General features: G+C 57.3%; 1 protein-coding gene across 6 annotated transcripts in view; it reads right to left on the reverse strand.

Annotated features, from left to right (window-relative positions):
- Nucleotides 1–994: 994 nt before the first annotated feature.
- The window catches only part of AGPAT3 (1-acylglycerol-3-phosphate O-acyltransferase 3), an 86,176-nt gene continuing 68,163 nt past the window's right edge, over nucleotides 995–19,007 (reverse strand). For all 6 annotated transcript variants that reach the window (XM_028126441.2, XM_088023721.1, XM_088023723.1 and 3 more), the window contains exons 3-9: nucleotides 16,631–16,800; nucleotides 14,902–15,063; nucleotides 13,801–13,954; nucleotides 12,595–12,697; nucleotides 9,875–9,950; nucleotides 5,706–5,904; nucleotides 995–5,095 (exon numbers count right to left, since the gene is read on the reverse strand). In XM_028126441.2, coding sequence (XP_027982242.1) covers nucleotides 5,007–5,095; nucleotides 5,706–5,904; nucleotides 9,875–9,950; nucleotides 12,595–12,697; nucleotides 13,801–13,954; nucleotides 14,902–15,063; nucleotides 16,631–16,800 — 953 coding nt within the window. In that variant the 3' untranslated portion in view covers nucleotides 995–5,006. The remainder of the gene's footprint in view (nucleotides 5,096–5,705; nucleotides 5,905–9,874; nucleotides 9,951–12,594; nucleotides 12,698–13,800; nucleotides 13,955–14,901; nucleotides 15,064–16,630; nucleotides 16,801–19,007) is intronic.

The following is a 19,007-nucleotide window of genomic DNA, read 5'->3' on the forward strand; positions in this document are numbered from 1 at the left end:
CACGTCGGGGCAGGGCAGGAAAGCACATCACCAGGGGCTGCTGCCCGAGCACAGGTCACACCACGACTCTTTCAGCTCGATTTATTTTCACAAGACAGACAAATGAGAACCTGGAATAGCTCTTGGTTCTAACAAGAGTTCTTTTCTTTATAAAGAAGAAAAATTGTTCCTCGATTTTCTCCACAGAATGAATTTGTTGTTACAAAAAAATAGTTTTTGATATATACATGCCTACTTTGGAAAACCTTTTTGTCCTTGATGGCTTTTAAGACCCATGTTTAGGCAGAGGGTCACTGAGCACTTTGTGCCCCAGCTGATTCTCTCCTTTGCCCTCGCCAGATGGTCACTCTCCTTTCCGATTTCCCCTTTTCCTAAAGCATCTTACATGAAATGGAGAAGCGTGGGAAGCACACCCAGCAGGACGGCCCCAGCTAGAGCGGCCCCCCGCGGGGGCGGTCAGTGCGGGTGGGTGGCCCGGGCGTCCGCCGCCTCCCCAGGGGGACCCGCGCACACCGGAGACAACGTTTATGGATGTCTCCTCCCTCTCTGTGACAGCAGCAATGTTGAGAGGCACACGTGGCGCCTGCAGCATTTTATCTAGAAAGTACCACCACTCGGGCAGGCTCACACACGCCCACGTACAGTGAGGTCCACAGAGCGTGGCAAACGCGGCCGGTTGTTTGGGACGCAGGCTGGTAAAATCTCAGGTAGCTTGCCCATCCCCACCCCACCCCCACAGGCTCCCATTGGCCAAAAATACCGCTATCCTCGACTACATAAAGCTCGTGAGTAGCAAAACTTGTAAAAATGAAGTGTACAAAAGGAAACATCCATATAATACATTTGCACCCTGTATAGAATTCATCACTTTGAAACTGGCCAACAGTCAGATAGGACCAATCATCAGTAATAGAAAAGAACCCCGACGTCTGTCGCACGCACCGAGTCGGGGGTTTGCGTGGTTTTCCAGAGAGAGAGAGATGCTCATTTACAGTTACAGTACTTGTGGGCGGTCTTTATGGTTAAGAAGCCAGTGGAATTTCCCGGCATTTAGGCGAGTCACATTTGATTGTCACAACGTACAAATCTTACAGGTCTGAGACAATAAATACAAGCAGATCAGATGCATTTCTTCATGGCATCAAGTAGCTCAGGTTTAATTTAACACGGCTTAGTGCATTTCAGGGCCTCATTCACAGTTCGACGTCTGTCCCATCACTTTTGCAACAGAAAGTTAAGAAACGGAAAAGTTTATGAGAAAAGAAAACTCCAGGTGGACGTGTCATTACAGAGCATAAAAATGTTAAGCAATTCAATTGTCTTTGAAAAGAATATCCAGCTGCTGACAGGGCTGACTGGTGCCCGCTCCTCTGGCCAACTCCTGGGTCCCCTAAAAGTGGTCTTGTCCTTTACGTACCCGAGCAGCTTATGGGAATGCCACCAATTTCATGGAATTGGACCGCGGCAAATGCTCGTGGTAAAACTGAGTTCACATGTGTCCACCCCTCAGCCAAGCAGAACGCGGTGTGACATCTTCTGCCCCCGGCCCGTCCCTGCGCCGGGGTGTCCCGGCCCTGACAGACGAGGATGCGGACCCCGAACGTCCGGTGCGCCCCGGCTGCCCCACGGCCCAGGCGCTCACCGAGGCTCTCGCTCTCCTGCAGGAGCTCACTCGCTAGAGAAAGGGGCAGGCACCTGGGCCGCGGACGTACTGTGTCCAGAGAGGAAGCGGGTGGGCACGCCAGGCCCACCGTTGTCACCTTAAGCCTGGTTACACTGCGGAAGGGTTAGAAGCCACATGACACCATGGGACTCGGAGCGCCACGTGCTAGGGAGAGCATGCAGGTATCGGTGAGAACTTGGAAGCGTCAGCTTATGCACAAGGCTGAACAGTTCGGCCGAAAATCAGCGGGCTGGAAAGACTGTGCGGCTTGTCCTGTAAGCGTCTCAGCAGAGACAAAGCAACATGCAGAGAGGGACTTATCCTTCACCCCAAGTCTGACCCCAGCAGTGGCCGCGTGGGCAAGGACAGCCTGGAGACTGCTCTCGAACTGCATATTCCACTCTGCTCAGCTCAGCTGTGATGCTCGGTAACTAAACGAGTGGAAGAAAAGGTTCTTACGCCTTGGGGCACAGAGGGGGGGCAGAGGGACAGACAGGGGGAGATTCAAGATGGACCAGCGACCGTACCTGCGTTGTCGACGACCAAGTGTTGCTTACATGGTTGTTTTATGTTGCTATTTAGTGGTTTGTATATTCAGAACTCATCTCTTCGACTAGACTCTCTGCCTCTTGGGGACAGGGACTGTAGGGACACCTCAGGGAGGGCCATGCTGCCACCAAGCCCTGGGTGGCCAGGGCCACTTCCTCCTTTGGATTAATCGCAAACGAGGACACGCTTTCTTTCTGACTAGCTAGGCCCTTCCCCAGCGCCTCCTGGCCCCCATGCAGCGGGGATGGTCACTTACACTCTGCTATCAGGGTCCCCAGGTGCCGGTAGCTGCCACGGGCACCTTAGAAGCCCCTGGAACTCCCCAGAGCGGGGGTGAACAAGCTGGGGTCCTCTCCGCAGCTGGACACATGGGTAGTGACCACGACCCGAACTGCACTCGCTGGGCAGGGCCGAGGCGCGTGCGTGGAAGGTGCCCGAGAGCCGGGCGTGGGTCTGAGCCGGGGGAGGAGCCACCAGCGGCCCCCAGGCTCCGAGCTCAGCCTGTGGGGTGCCCGCGGGGGACGCCCAGGGCCCGGGGCCTGAGTGCACCCCAACCGCGGCCAGCCCGCACAGTCCAAGCATTCGGCCTTAACTTGGACATGACGTCAGCAACAGAGGAAGCTCAGTTGTAGGGTATAAAGAGAAAAGCGCTATTCTGATTTATTTTCCAAAATTAAAGGAGTTCCCCTCTTCCTTTTCCTTCTGAAGTGGATGAAAAGCAACTCCATTCCCCTCCAAAAACAAACAAAAACCCCCAAACATTCATGGTGTAGATTTTATTGCTCTCAAGGTCTTGGCATCAAGTGCACAAGCTCATCTGTTAGATCGGAAGGGAATCACTGAGATTTAAAACCTGCGCTGGCCTGGGTCTCCGTGCGAACGGGAGTCCGCGCGGCTCGCTCAGCAACTCCAGGCGGACTCCCCTGGCGCACAGGGGTCCCCAGGCTCCGGGCAACGAGAGCTAGGAGTTAACAGGTGGAAGATCTAAACTGTGTCTTGTTTAGTTAGTAGGTGAGGCGTCTGCGCGGCGGTGCCCCGCGGCTGCTCCACAACATCCCAGGTGCTAGTGAGTTAGTGACACACAGAGACGGGGACAGGGAAGCAGCGCGCCAGGTGAAGGGAAAGAACCTAAGGCAGCGCCTCCCTGCAGCGCGGGGTCTGAGCTGCGAGGGGGGGGGGGGGCGGTCCTGCCTCAGCCCTGCAGCCTCGCGGGGCTGTGCTCCGCCACGCCCTGCCCCACGGCGACCGCACAGAATCCAGCAGTGTCCTCCTAAAGAGCGTGTGCGGTCTCGAGAAATCCTCCCAGCACACAGACCGAGGGCTGATGCATAGTTATTTGTCCAGTTTAGTTTCTATTGTTCCCATCCCTCTTGCCTCCACCTCCTCTCCTAGAAAATTCAGCCTGCCTCTCTTCGGAATGCTGATTACAGGGTACCAGAGCTAACACCTGCTAGTTTTCCTTCCCTGGCTAAACAGGGCGAGGGGAGTGTGACTTGCAAACAACACGCCTGAGGTTTAGGAAGGAAGTACAATGCAGGCGGGGCGTGCAGCGGGATGCTTGAGCTGAGGCCCAGGAGCTGGCTGCTGGGGGGCCCCCCATGCCCCTCCCTCCACCAGCCCAGCAACCCCAGCCCCACACCTCCATCTGCGGAACACGCAGCTCCCCTGGGCTGTGGGCCCAAGTCAGGTCACGGGGAGACACCCCATGGTGGGGGGAGCAGGGGGGAGCAGGGGGGAGCAGTGCCCCCATGCCCCCGGGGTGACACCTGTCACACAGGGGCAGGCCACCCCCGGGGCCCCGGCACCTGCTTGGGAAAGGGAGGCTGGCGGAGTCGGGGGAGGCTCACCACCTCTACTTTGCATCAGGGAGCAGAAGCCATCAATAGACCAACTGTAAAAATGAAACCTCTAGAAGCCAACGACCTCCAAGTGAACAGTCTCCAACCACCTCCAGAAGCAAGGTTTGGTGGTGACATACTTTTAAACGAGCATCCAAGAGTCCTGTGGGCTGCACGGCAGCCCTCTCCTGGCACCGGGGGCAGGGGTGCAGCCCCGTGGAGGCCGCAGGGAGAAAGAGGGACAGGGGGCTTCAGGTACCGGGTGAAGGGGCCCCTTCACTATAAAAACAGATGTAAGGTACTTACACACGGGGTTAGGGGGGAAACGGGCAAGCCGTGGTCTGACAGTGAAACGGGGCTACCCATCCATCCGACACTCGGCGTGTGCTTGTCCCCCCAAGGACGCCCTGTGCGCCCACCCCACCGGCCGGAGCGAAGGGGCGGTGCTGGGCAGGACAGGTGGGCACTTTGGGGGCCTGGGACCTGCAAGTCCTCCATCCCAGAAGAGCAGGGGAAGGTTTGCTGGGGGGAGGGGAGGAGGCGAAGGGCCAGGGTGCGTTCCCAAAATAACCGATAAAAACAAAAATGGGATCTAAGTTTAAGAAGAGAAAGCATCACAGGCTCCCTCGGGCAGGCAGAGTTCTCTCAAGATGACATCGGGGCGGGACCCGTGACCCCAGGAGTGGCCACCCCCCGCCCCCGCACACACGTGCCCCCCGCGCCCAGCTCCGTGGTGGACTCTCACCCCCCCGTGCAGGGGTGCAGCCGGAGTCTTCGTCTGTGGGCCTCCGACGGCTTCACTCTTGGCTCAAGGTTTACTGGTCAATATTAGTCACCAGTTAGTACGAAAAATAGTTTCTAAGGGTCTTTTGTTCCGATCTCTGTGTGTTGTTCTGTTTTTAATGAGTTAATTGGATACCACCGTCAGGTTATGTATGTGCAATCACAGCCAGTGATTATTCCTTTTTCTTAAATTCTTGGTTTCCGTAGCTAGAGCCTTTTTCTATTTCAGTTACTCCTATTAGTCGGCGGACTCCAAAGGAAGCTTTAAAATAGGAAAAAGGCAAGGTTAGACTGGTCGCTTAGCCATCCAGTTGGAAAAACTGATATTGGGGGGGGGTCCCGACCTTTTGCCTCTGACCCCCCCCCCATGGGGACGGCAGGCCAGCCCTCTCCCCGCTCCCCCCGCCCCACAGGGGCCAGCCTGTCTGGGGGGCTCCGGGGGTGGGAGCAGGAGGTGGCCATGGGCCTGGTGGGGCTGCCGCGCCCTGCGAGGTGTCTGGGGCAGGCTGGGCGTCCGTCCGTCTGCGAAGGTTCCGGGGGAGTCCCGAGAGCCCAGGACTGTGTGCGGGGGCTGTCGAGTAATGCCCATGTCCTCAGAGGCCCTCAGACCGCCACCATGTAGACACGGGCCCGCCCAGCTGCAGCACACAATGCTGATGCCCTGAGAGCCGGCGGCCGGTCAGTTTGTAGGGAGACGGCCCCGGGACGTGGCTGCGGCCCACACGACCCTACGGCTTAGTGGACAGAGGCCGGAAAGACTCCAGGGGGAGCCTGCTCCCTACAGGCCGGCCACCTCGACGGCCCCCGGGCCGGGCGCCGTGGCTGGAGCACGGAAGGCCCCCAGCTCGAGCTGTGTTATTCGCATGCGTTACCTGCCCCGACGAACCCCAGGAACGTCAGGATCAGGAGAGGCGAGCCACTTGCAAAGACACCCAAGACGCAACTGAAGAGAGGAGACAGGAGGACCGTGGCCCAGCAGACGAAGTTCAGGAGCGTCCACGGCCGTCGGCGGGGTTTGAACTGCTGCCCCGGAAACACGCCCTTCTGGTTGTACATCTCCTGCAAGGCGTCCTGAAAGAGGGAGAACAAGCGGCTTTAGATGCTCTTCTCCCGCGAGGGCCGAGCGCTGACGATGGAAACGACTCCACCCGTCCACGTTCCCATCAGTGAAGCAACTACCCTGTGTGCGATGGGCTGGGGACGGCAGGAGCCTCGTGGAAGCTCAAAGAAAGCCGGGCTCAGGCAGGCACGGCCGCCCCCAGGCCTGGCGTGTTGGCGGGGGCCCCCGCGGCCTCCAGCTACCTCCTGAGGGTGGGCTGGTGGGGCAGCGGCCCGGGCGCCAGTCTTGCCGCCGTCTGCACCTGCTACATTGCCCATGGAAAGCGACCTCGGCTCCCCTTCCTCTGTCTCCGGAGGCTAAGGAGCAGGTGAGGGCAGGGAGACGAGCTGCCAGAGCATTTCGCCGGTGGAAAAGGTGCACACGCACGCACACCTCATGAGAGCCGTGCCTGGGGCCGGGCCGCCTCCTGTCACCGCATCCCTTCCTGTGGGCACCACTTGCTTCCCGGGGGCCTCTCCGGGAGCCCCTCACCCCAGCCCACTGCCTCGACATGCCGCTGGCTCGGCCCCACGTCTACACCCGGGAGTGGTGGCAGGATCCTGCTCGCAGGTGTTGGGGAGGGTCAGGGAGGTGAGCTCAGCTCGCCCATGGTCCTGAGGACCCGCCACAGTGCGTTCGGGGGCCGTGGCTTCTTCCAGATGGCAGCTCCATGCCTTTCTGAACTGGGACCCAGGCCAGGAAGCGTAGCTGGTATGCACACACGCGTGTAGCGTGTGTGTACCTCGCGTGTCGGGGAAGCAGCGCTCACCCGAGGCACACGGGGGCACTCGGACTCGTTCACGGACAGGAGATGCTTGGCCTGGGCCGGCTGAGGCCATCCCATGGGGCTGGCTCTCAGAGCTCACGTTCTCTCCTTCTCCCGACTCCTCGCCTGACCCACCTCCTCCTTCCCCTTGCCAGCCTCTGCTGGGAACCGCAGAGAGGGTCTCACCACCACCGCCTGCAGACCCCCCAACCGCATCCACCGTGTCCCCTCCCTGAAGCCTGGCAGGCACTCGGCCACCGTGGCCCAGACACGAACGGCCAGGAAGGAAGAGCGCTGGATTCAGGACCCTGTCCCATGTCCCGCACCGCCCCACTGCCCGCCGTTCAGACCATGCAGCGAGTGTGCAGCAGGAGTGAGGGCAAGAGGCCAGGAGGCCCGGGACGCCACCCCCCCGCCCCCCAGCACCTGCCAGTCAGCTCCCACATCTGCGGAACGGGAAAACCGCAAGGCACAAGCTCTGTGGTCTGGTTCCAGGTTACGACTGGAGTTAACTGGTAAATAACCAAAGGCGGGAGCTGTCAATGCCTCTCGGAAGCTGTCTGTTGCATCAGGATCAAAGCGCCGAGGCTGGTCACTGCAGGGTCTGCATCTGGCCTGGCAGGGGCCATCCGGACCCTCTACTCACGAGGGGCATCTCACGCTCAGCTGCGGGATGCAAACTTGGCGGTCTCTTTGAGACACAACTCAGAACAATTCCGCGAAGTGAACAAGTCCGTGCACGGCCTGCATGCCACGCCGCCTTCTGCACGGAGCCTGATGCGTGTTTGCACATTATGTCCCCACGATCTGGTTCTGCTGATGATATGCAGTTTGTTCATTGTGACTGAATCATCGCAAGTGAACACACACAATGTCCTATTTCCCAATAACGCGCTGTTACATTACTTTTCCTCTTGTGTTGAACAATACTGTTGCTCACAAATGTCTATTGTGTAAGAGTTTTAAACTCTCACGTGTTGCCCTGGATTCCGAGACGGATTCTCCTTTGCAACCTAGTGTGTTCAAGATCCATCTGCCTTTCTATCTACTTGACCACATACGCTGCATTTCTTCTTCACGTAGGCTTTATTTTTCTTCCAGAGAGAGTTATATTCTTGGAAATCATACATTTTACCGAAGTTTTCAAATGTATGAGCATAGAGTTAGTGATGCTATACTCATATTACTCTCCTCTGCTCTTGGTTGGCTTACCTTCTCATTACCATCAACGCTATCACTCTTCTAACGGGTCACTCTTGCCGGCTTTCTATTTTATTAGTACTTTTTTTAAAGCATTTGGTACAGCTGATTCACTCTTTTGTAGCTTTGCTTTCTGTTAAAATGATTTATGCTATTTTTATTATTTTATTTGTTCTGTTCTCTCTGGGTTTACTCTATTTTTAGTATGTGTATGCACGTACAATGTATGCGTATGTCGGTGCGCGTGTGTGCGAGATAGGGGGATAAAATGTGTGTTAAGACATTTAGAAGAGATCCTGACACATAGTAAGATGTGTCTAATGCCAACTTCACGATCATTCCCTCGAAGGAAGTATGTCTTTTCTCTCCGGTTATTCTAAGATCTTCTCGTTGTCTTTTGTGTTCTGCAATTTCATTGATAAGTTGTGGGGGGGGGGGTTGGATGTCTCTTTATTTACCCTGCCCCAGACTTGTGTTTCTTGAACCTGATGAATTCCAGAAGCTCTACAGTTGTCATCTGTGACACCTGCTCTTCACCACTCTTGTCTCTTTCTGGACCTGCCAGTAGTTACATATTGGACCTCTGGGTCTAGCCTCTATGTCTTCTAAAAACTTATAAAAATTTCCTTTTATGTTTGCACTTCCTCTGTGCTACCTCTGAGTAATTTCTTCTCAATCTTCCAGTTTACTCTCTCTTCAGCTGTATCAAATCTGCTATTTAATCTATTAATTACAATTTTACTGTCAATACCTAGATTTTTGCTGCCTATAAATTCTACTTGGTTTTTCTCAAATCTGTGTTTTTTCTGTCAGTATTGCTCTTTTGTTTTCAGTTCCTTCTTTGTGCTCAACCACTTCAAACATACTGATTTTAGTCTCTGTTGATCCACTGGCTAAAGTGTTTGGAGAATTTGCCTCTTCTATTCTGTGTCTGTCTGTGAGCCCTGCGCTCGCGGTCTGGTTACGCGCTCATCTCCAGTAGGATTTTACCTGTGTTCCCCCGGCCCTGCACATGCTTCTCTCAGGAACTCTGGAATGGTTTGCCTGGAACCACTTGTTGTGTTGATATTTTGGCTTTGTTCTCCCTGAACAATATTGTTAGGATAAATTCAAACCCCAAGTCCCTCTGAGGGCCGACCTGTGATTATGAGTTATCAGGGAGACCTTGTTGAGACCAAGAGGAGAAAGGTGAGTGTCAAAGTCATTTCCCTGTGCTGGCAGGTATGTTTCTTTCAGTTCATCGTGCGAGGTGAGTTCCTACCTGGAATGAGGTCAAAACCCTCTCTTCTGTTTCCAGGTAGATATTAAAACTCAAGACTCCAGGGTAAGGGGACCAGCAAATGCCACTTGGAGAAGTGTGGCATTCCCGGTTCATAGGCTCATGACCTGCTTTTCAGCTCCAATTTCTTCTCTGACCCTTATTTTCTTAAAAGCTCACCAGTGCCTTTAAAAGGATATTTGTTGTATGTGGAAAGGATCTTGTCATTCTCTAAGCCCCCCGCAATGCTGAAGATGAAGATATTGTGTCCTGTATGTTTGCATATCTACAACAAGCTGGTGGCACATTTGGACGGTGTGCTGTGGGGGAATGGAGAAGGAATGGTGTGCTTGGCCTACGGATCTCTTCCTGTCACCTAGACTGTGTCTCTTCTATAAATCACACACACACACACACACGATACGTGTAGGCTGTGGATCTATCAGTTTTTACACGAAAAGATGAACCAAATGTGGTAAAATGTGATCAGCCACGGTTGTATAAGCACCATGCCATCCTTTATACTTTTCTCTAGTGTGTTGATTTCTCACAAGTTAAGAAAAATTGAAGACACTGGAAGGAAGGCAGAAAGTGTTTGAGAGCCGCATGGGAATCCCGTCTCCAGAAATCCACACGCATGCCCCGCCTGCCCCGTGTGCCGCCCCTCAGAATCCTCTTCCCGAGACCCCCAGGGGAGGGGAGAGCCGTGTGCCTTTACCTTCTCCTGGTAAAGTTTATGAAGCCACTGAGCCGCTTCCTTCTCATCCAGTGGGATCTCTTCCAGAGGAAATCTCCTGTTTGGGTAAGGAGATTGAAAGCACAGTGGCTTACCCGTGGGATGACATCTAACAGGGGAGTAGTCGCTGCGCGGTGGTGGGGGGGACTCGCCGGCCCCACCTTCTCTGGTCGGGCCTCACTCTCAAGTTCTAAAACCACACATACATCCAAGGCATTCAGCAGGAGCACAGAGGAGCCAGCACCTGGGGCCCCGTGGGACGGCGGGGGCCACGGAGGGAGGGCAGGGAGGTGTGTTCTTCTCCAAGGCACAGCCAACACTTTTCACGGGTGTGGGGGGGGGCAGGCTCATGGGCAGTTTAATGGAACAGACCATGCCCCCGTCTCCACTGAGAAGGGTGTGCATTTGTGAGCTCCAGCAGGAGTCTTGGTCTTTCCTAATAGTCCATTCTTCAGAAATAATCAAAACTGAGAGTGTCTTCCATTAGGCAAAGAGGATTATGTATTTCACAAAGGAAATCTATTTGGTCCAAATATGAAAAGCAATAGAGATTCAGAACTTTAATCTTAACTCACAAATAGCTGACTTCGGTGACACTTGCTTATGACCTTAATCACCAGCGGGATCACCCGCCCAGGAGCGCAGGAGTCTTGAGCGCAGGGCAAGAGGGCGCCCCACGGCAGCCGCAGTACCCGGGGCCGCCAGCAGGGGGCGCCGGGGACACGCCGGAGCAGGAATGACCCGGCGGGGGTCTCCGCGTTTGGCTGCCCGCCGGGCGGGCCAGAGTGAAAGGAGCCTGCCAAAATCTCCGTGTTTGAACTTATCCTAGCCGTACTGTCTCCAAAAGTGGAGAGCTGTGCTTTATGTGGGTTATAACCTGTCGATCTTCACCGTATTTGAAATGAAAACGGACACGGGAGCGCGGCTGGTTCATGCAGCCTCTGGGAACTGCTCTGTACTCACAGGGAGCGAAGGAGACGGGGAACCCCTCGTAAACAAAAATGCTCTAACTCTGTGGACCCCAAGAGGTCTTGGGAACCGGGGTGCCACCGGTAAGGAGACAAAGTTCAGAAGGGGTGTGCCCTGAGGGACGACGGCCTCCTCCCCTGGTTTTGGGTCTATATCCTGTAGTAGATCACCACACCCAGGTTCTAGTGTAGGTCTGCTATATGCAGTATGAAAAGTATAAAATGAGAATTTAAAAGGACGATAAAAAACAAATAAAAATATGAGCATCTATCTCCCGGAGTGGACTGAAGCCCCTTTAAGGATGCTGGCCCCAAGTGCCGGATGAACGCAGGGAGCCTCAGGCCACCCCCACTGGGTGCCCCTGGCCTTGCCCCCAGCGCAACCGCACCAGGAGGGAACAGGAAAGGAACTCAAAAGAGGAAAGCTCCATCGGCCCACGAGACCTTTGTCTTGTTTGATTATAAGCATGTTTTGGACTCTCTGGAATATTGCTTTCCTTCAAAATACCCAAAAGGTAAGTATCACAAAATAGCACACTGAAGCTTTTAGACGTTCTAAGAACTTGTCTGTTAAAATAAGATTAGGTAAAGTATAATTCCAGGCTTTCTGCAACAAAGGGGACAATGAACAGAGTAAGGCACAGGTCTTCTCCTGCAAGGGGTGACTGTCCGCGAGGAGGGGCAGTGCAACCCGGTGGGGTAGCCATGAGCACTGGCCTGGAGCTGGACCAGGAGGACTCGCCCGGCTCTGCCACCTCCCGGCTGGGACCTGGGGCGGCTGAGACCAAGCCCGGGGCCACCCCGACCGCCCAGGGGCCAGCAAGGGTGAGGACGGGCCCCGAGCCCACCGCTGCTGTCACTGCCCTGGATCGCAGCACGTGTTCTGGTCAGAGCCATAGCCAGGGCTGGAGGCCACCAGGACCACCAGGGCCCCAGATAAGCCACCCGGTCCCCACTGGTTCCTGAGATCTAAGGGCAAAGACCCGGGGCTCTCTCCCCATCCCAGGAGGGAATAAGAGAATCTACACCTCCTCTGAGCCAATCCACTGCAAACTTCGGGAGGAGAAAGCCCCCTGGCTTATTCTTTACATTCACAAAATTATTCGTGGGGGGAGGGGGGGAACCGGGCGGGTGTGGTTGCTGTTTTAGATGTGCTCAGGATTGACATGGAGAGGCCCTCCGAGCGCCCTGGGGGCCAGTCTGACCGGGGTGGACACTCAGTGCTGGCTGGTGAGACAGGCAGCGGCGCTAACAGGGCCCGTGATTTGTGCACACACCAGGGAAGGTCCTGCCTTCCTGCACATTCGAAGGAACCAGGAGGGGCGGGGCTGCCAAGTTCAACTGGGATGATCCAGGCAAGAGGAGGGCCTGGAGGGCCTGCCTACAGTTAGGCTTGGAGCTGGGGTCAAAGTCAAAACCCCCTTTTATTAAGAACGCCAGATGCCCTGGGCTGGGACAGCTCACCCTTCTGCCTATGGGAATCCTGGTCACTGTCCAAGCCGAAGCTCAGCCCCTTTTAAAAAGCCTCTGTGTCCCTCCAGCAGGAGAGGTTGCTCCTGTCTTCAGAGCATCCAGAAGGGTCTGCCTTCACCCCACACCCACTCCTTCACCTTGTAGGACAGCGAGTGCTTCTCAGGTCTGGCCCCACATCTGCAGTTCCGGGGAGCAGGCTGCCTCCACTGGGCACCCAGGGGCCCAGTGCCAGGGGCTGGGGTCGTGGGGAGGGGTGCTCACCTCACACACATGTCTGCCTCGTACTTCTTCCCATAGAGGATTCCCAGCAAAGACGGGTTCTTGTTGCCACGGAAATTCAGCGTGACGTCATAGACGGCTGCGACTGCAGGGAGCAGTGGGGGTGAGACCTGGGCAGGCACCTGCGTCGGCACCCACGCTCGCACCCGCACCCGGCTCGGCCCTGCACCCACATCTGACCCAGCCCTGCACCTGCATCCAACTCAGCCCCACACCCCACTCAGCCCCACACCGGCACCCGGCTCATCCCTGCCCCCGGCTCAGCCCCGCACCCGGCTCAGCCCCACACCGGCATCCCGCTCAGCCCTGCACCCGGCTCGGCCCCACACCGGCACCCGGCTCGGCCCCGCATCCAGCTCAGCCCCACACCGGCACCCGGCTCGGCCCCGCACCCGGCTCGGCCCTGCACCCGGCTCGGCCCCGCACCCGGCTCGGCCCCACACCGGCACCTGGCTCATCCCTGCACCCAGCTCAGCCTCACACTGGCATCCCACTCAGCCCTGCACCCGGCTCGGCCCCACACCGGCACCCAGCTCGGCCCCGCACCCAGCTCGGCCCCACACCGGCACCCGGCTCAGCCCTGCACCCAGCTCAGCCCCACACCGGCACCCGGCTCGGCCCCGCACCCGGCTCGGCCCCACACCGGCACCTGGCTCATCCCTGCACCCGGCTCAGCCCTGCACCCAGCTCAGCCTCACACTGGCATCCCGCTCAGCCCTGCACCCAGCTCAGCCCCACACTGGCATCCTGCTCAGCCCTGCACCCGGCTCGGCCCCACACCGGCACCCGGCTCGGCCCCGCACCTGGCCTGGCCCTGCAGGCTCCTCGCACGTGGGTGATGCACGTTACTGACCATTTGCGTTCAGATTTATGGTCTGGTTGTTTTCTGTCTGTACTCCCTGTTCTTTGTCCCTGTCTTTGACCTTGCCTCCTTTGGGACTCATTAGATATATGTATTTTTTCCTTCATAAGGTTTTCAGTTACATAACCTTTTCATTATTTATTCATCATTTATTCATCATTATCTGAAACGCTATAGGAGCGGCTCAGACACGGTGCGTCCGCCTACTGGCTCTCCCTTTCTGTCCTGCTGGCCCGCATTTTACATGCCATTCACTTATGTAGTTCTGGACAAATCACTTTCGTGTCTTGCTGCATGCAGAGCCCCGAGAGAGAGCGGCCCCTTACCTGTCCCTCGGAGGCACTGGACCGCCGTGGTGAAGCCCTTGGTACGGGGCAGCAGGTGGTACTTGAGGACGGGCAGCCCCTTGGAGATGGCCACCTCCATGCTGACGCGGTGCTTCTTCTCTGTGAAGCGCGTGCCCTCACAGTACAGGAGGAACTAGGGCACAAGGGGGGCCAGGGGTTACCCCAGGCAACGGGCTCCAACGTTCCCCCGCACAGAGCGTGTGCTGCTGATTTGGAGCCATGACAGAACACTCTAGTGACAAGTGAGGTGGCCTGTACAATGTGATTGGATTTAGGGCTGCAATCCACAGTCCAGCCACACAGAGCCCCTCAGAGACCAGCAAACAGCACGGCACTGATTCGCAAAGAATGCCAAAGACAACCTCCCAGAAAGAACTGGAACAGGAAGGTGTCCCCAGGCAGCAGCCTTCCGACCAGTGAGTGGAAAATCGGAAGTCTATTATCCATTTGCCTCAACATGAGGATTAGAAATGCAACTAAGTAGCCAGTTCTCAAAGAAACACTTCCAGAGACCAGATTAGAAACAGAAACGATGTTCAAACTGACCGATGGCCACTACTTCCGATGGCTGGCCCATCAGACTCATGGAAGGGGCTGGAAAAATAGGAGGAAGCCCCCCGCCCCGCCCCAGGGGCCTGAGGGGTAGATGTTCTTAAGAACAGGCTAAATCTTCTCTGAAGTACAAATTGATCCCCAGAACCACAGGGTTCCTGGGGTCTGCTGTGCAGTCTGGCTCCCCGGAAGCTACTCCCTGCAGAGGAGGCCCCCCGAGGGGCTGGGCAGGTGCTCTCAGGGTGTCTCCATCGCACAGCTGAGCCAGGGATGCAGGAAGGGGGCTCATTTCCTCTCCAGGCCCCCGCAGCAGGGCTCTGGGTCTGCACTGGGGCAGGTAGAAGCAGGTGGCCTGGGAGGGGCCCCCCAGCCTGCAAGCTCAGGGGGTGAGGGCCCTGGCTCTGCTGTGAAGTTGCCCCCTGGTGCGGGTTCTCGGCGGCCACAGCTAATCATGTAGTCGGGGCGGGGTGGGGGTGGGCGCGGTCAGGAGACCTAAAGGCACGCGGACTGAAGCCACAGGGCACTCACCCACATGTACTCGGGGTAGTCGGACAGGCGCTCCAGCCCCCCGATGACGGTGTCACGGTCCTCCTCCCACTTCCGCTTGCAGAACACGATCTCCAGGAAGTACCACGTCCAGCCGATGAGGGGCACATAAAGCAGCTCCCGCTTTGCGAGGACTTTGGAACTCTGGAGGGAGGGGGCAGGTGGTGAGGGTCAACACCCCCACAGGCGCCCCTGGGACTGGCTTGGTGCTTGGTGACTTTGCCACCAATGAGGAGGCCCTGCTCTGAGCGTGGCCGCTGGTTTCCACACGACCCCAAGGGGGCAGGCGTGCTGTCCTACAGACAAGGAAACTGAGGCACAGGCTGGTGGAGGGAGGGGTGCCCGCTCTAGACACCAGGCCCTGGGCTGCCTGAGGGTGACCTGGGATGGCCAAGTATGGCTACTTTCACTGTAGACTCTGCTCGGCCTGCCTCAGGGGGCCCTTGACGTTTCCCTGAGGCAGCTCAGCTGGCCAAGGGAGCTCTGTGGGGACTCTGGATAAGTACGGGTTCATGGGAGGCAATGCAATAAACCTGAGCTCAAGACAAGCCCTGGAGAGCTGAGGGCGGACCTGACCTCAGACTCTGGGCTCAGAGGGTCCAGGGGCTACCCTGGAAGAGAAGGAAAACCCAGACCCCATGCCACTCACTCCCAGCACCTCCCCGGTGACCCTGCACTGCTCACATCCAGCACCTCCCTGGGACCCCACACTGCTCACCCCCAGCACCTCCCTGGGGCCCTGAATTGCTCACCCTCAACACCTCCCCAGGACCCTGCACTGCTCACCCCCAGCACCTCCCCGGGACCCCCCTGTTACTCACCCCCAGCATCTCCCCCGGACCCCCATGTGGCTCACCCCAGCACCTCCCTGGGACCCTGCATTGCTCACCCTCAACACCTCCCCGGGACCCCACACTGCTCATCCCCAGCACCCCCTGGGATCCTACATTGCTCACCTCCAGCACCTTCCCAGAACCTCCATGTGGCTCACCCCCAGCACCTCCCTGGGACCCTGCACTGCTCACCCTCAACACCTCCCCGGGACCCCACACTGCTCACATCCAGCACCTCCCTGGGACCCTGCACTGCTCACATCCAGCACCTCCCCGGGGCCCCGTGTGGCTCACCCCCAGCACCTCCCCGGGGACCCTGCACTGCTCACCCCCAGCACCTCCCTGGGACCCCACACTGCTCACCCCCAGCACCTCCCCGGGACCCTGCACTGCTCACCCCCAGCACCTCCCTGGGACCCTGCACTGCTCACCCCCAGCACCTCCCCGGGACCCCGCACTGCTCACATCCAGCACCTCCCTGGGGCCCTGACTTGCTCACCCTCAACACCTCCCCGGGACCCCCCTGTTACTCACCCCCAGCATCTCCCCCGGACCCCCATGTGGCTCACCCCCAGCACCTTCTTGGGACCCCACACTGCTCATCCCCAGCACCCCCTGGGATCCTACATTGCTCACCTCCAGCACTTTCCCAGAACCCCCATGTGGCTCACCCCCAACACCTCCCCAGAACCCTACATTACTCACCCCCAGTACCTCCCTGGGACCCCCGTGTGGCTCACCCCCAGCACCTTCCCAGAACCCCTGTGTGGCTCACCTCCAACACCTCCCTGGAACTCTGCTTTGCTCACCCCCAGCACCTCCCCAGGACCCTGTGTTGCTCAGCCCCAGCACCTCCCTGGGACCCCCATGTGGCTTACCCCCAGCACACCAAACCGCTCACACATGGTCCACCCACAGAGGAAATCAATTTCAAAGTTGTGGTTGAGGATGATGACCACGTGCTCCTTGCCGAAACGGTCCACCGTAGCCTGGTCAGTGAACAGCGTGCACTCCGTACAGGACCACCACTCCAGCAGCATGACCAACTCTGCAGACACGGGGGAGCGGCATCAGCAGGTGCAGGAGGCTGGGCTTGGATACGGGACCCCTGCTGCAGGAGGTGCCGGCCAAGCCCGTGCTCAGGGGACTTCTACAGAATGTTCATCCAGGTGGGACTTCCAGCTAGAAATGAGTTTCGATGGTTTAGGTTTCATAAGTTTAATTTTCCAAAATTGCAATGACCTTTCCTAAGCAAAAGTCAGGGAAAAGACAAATGGAAAGCAGAAGTGGAAGAAAACCGTAATCTTAGGGTGGACGTCTTTATGTCCTTTACGATTCCCACAGGTGCTGTAATTTGAGGGACGATCACATTTTAGCCACAGAATGGGGGCACAGGGGGTGGGTGCATGCACACAGCCAGCCCCAGGGCCACCGTGGTTGGCAGTGTGGCTATGCCCACCAAGGCCAGGCGTCCTAAGAAAGGTGACCCCACAGACCAAGAAGTACGACTTTCGGGCTCAGGATCACCACAGGACAGCCCCATTGTTTTTGTGCTCAACACCAGCCCCTCCATCTTCTGATGGGACTGGCCGTTGGGGATAGAGGCCAGGGCTTGGAGAGCAGGCTCCACGCCTGACTGCCTGGGCCTCAGTTTCCCCATTTACAGAGAGGAGAAAATAGTGGCTTCCTTACAAGGCCCCTGGAGGACTCCACAGGCCACAACTCATGACATTAACACCCAAGAACCAGACGACTGGGGCTGGTCCCTCCTTCCTGATGGGCACCCCCACCAGCCCGGGCCAAGGTGGGGGCTGCATAAGCTCTGCCCCCCATGTGCTGCTGATCACGCAGCCTCTGGGGTCCCACCTTCCTTCTCTGTAAGGTGGGAGCTGGACAGAAGGTCTGCCCCTCAGATGATACCTGGACACTCACCAGCCACAGTCCCTGCCACCCGGGGGACAACCCGAGGCAGTGTCAGCAGAAAAGGCCACCTGTCAGAGGCAAACTCGGCAGCAATGACCCTGCTAGCTCTGGCCACTTCTAGCCCTCATTCACAAGCCTGGAGAAAGGCGCAGGCATGGAAGACAAATGATCTGAACAGACTTTTCTCCGGTATTTACAGGTGGCCCACAAGCACACGAGATAATGCTCAGTATCACCAGCCATCAGGATGCACCCAAACCGCAGTGAGACACCCCTTCCCGCTCCTCGGGATGGCTGTCACCAGACACTGACGGGAGAGACAGGAGCCCCGCCCAGTGCCGTGCACATGCTGGGCAATTTCTCGGTAACTGGTGTCCACACGGAGCTAGGGGACAACCACGCGATTCCATCCCAGGGATCTGCCCAAGAGCCACAAAAACAGGTGTCCATGCAAACATCTGTGCACGGATGCTCACAGCAGCCGAACAGCAGAAACCAGCCAAATGCCCACCGAACCATGGCCCACTACATAACCACTGTCCCGCCACACCGTGTCACGTGACCCAGCTGCAACCTGGGCGAGCCTGGAAAACAGTGAGTCCGTCTTGAAGGACCGACCTGTAGGGGTTGTATGCGATGTCCAGAACGGGCAAACCCACAGACAGGAAGCAGCTGACTGACTGCAGGGATGGGGGATGGGCAGCGACTGTGAGTGCCTATGGGGTTTCTTTCTGGGGTAAATACACCGGGACCACTGGGCTGTATGGACCGTATAAAGGGTGGATTTTGTTTCGGTAAAGCTGTTGAAAAGAAAAGGAAGGAAAGCAGAGGCCAGGAGGCCGGCCGCTTGCACATCTGGAAGTGTCCCCTGCTGATGGGGGGGGGCCAGCCGCCCCCCCACCCCGGGGAGACACAGCCCAGAGCTGCCCGCTCCCTGCCTCTCTCTGGCTCTTGTTTATCGGATGGCAGCAGCCCTGGCAGGGCCTGTGCAAAGTCCCAGGGGTGAGCTGGTTCACGAGGGACTATGGTGGAGACTGTTGCTTCTAAAGCGATTTGCTGGGGAATGGGGGGGTGTTTTTTCCATTATCCTAGTAAGAACACTTGAGACGCGCCCTCCTAACACACCTCCAGTGCACAATCCAGCACCGTTACCATGGGGCACAGGGCTGGATGGCGCACCGCATCACCAACCCTATGCCCCTCCAGGGTGCGGCCGATTTCAGGTCCCTCTTGGAAGCGGAATGGGGCAGTACATGTCCTCCTGGGACCGGCTCACCTCACTTCGCATGATGTCCTACAGTTTCATCCGTGTTGCCCCCTGTGGCAGGAGTC

Source organism: Eumetopias jubatus, unplaced genomic scaffold (assembly GCF_037043125.1).
Source record: "Eumetopias jubatus isolate StellerSeaLion01/CBP00866 unplaced genomic scaffold, mEumJub1_p1.0 scaffold_1, whole genome shotgun sequence".
Classification (NCBI taxonomy): Eukaryota; Metazoa; Chordata; class Mammalia; order Carnivora; family Otariidae; genus Eumetopias; species Eumetopias jubatus.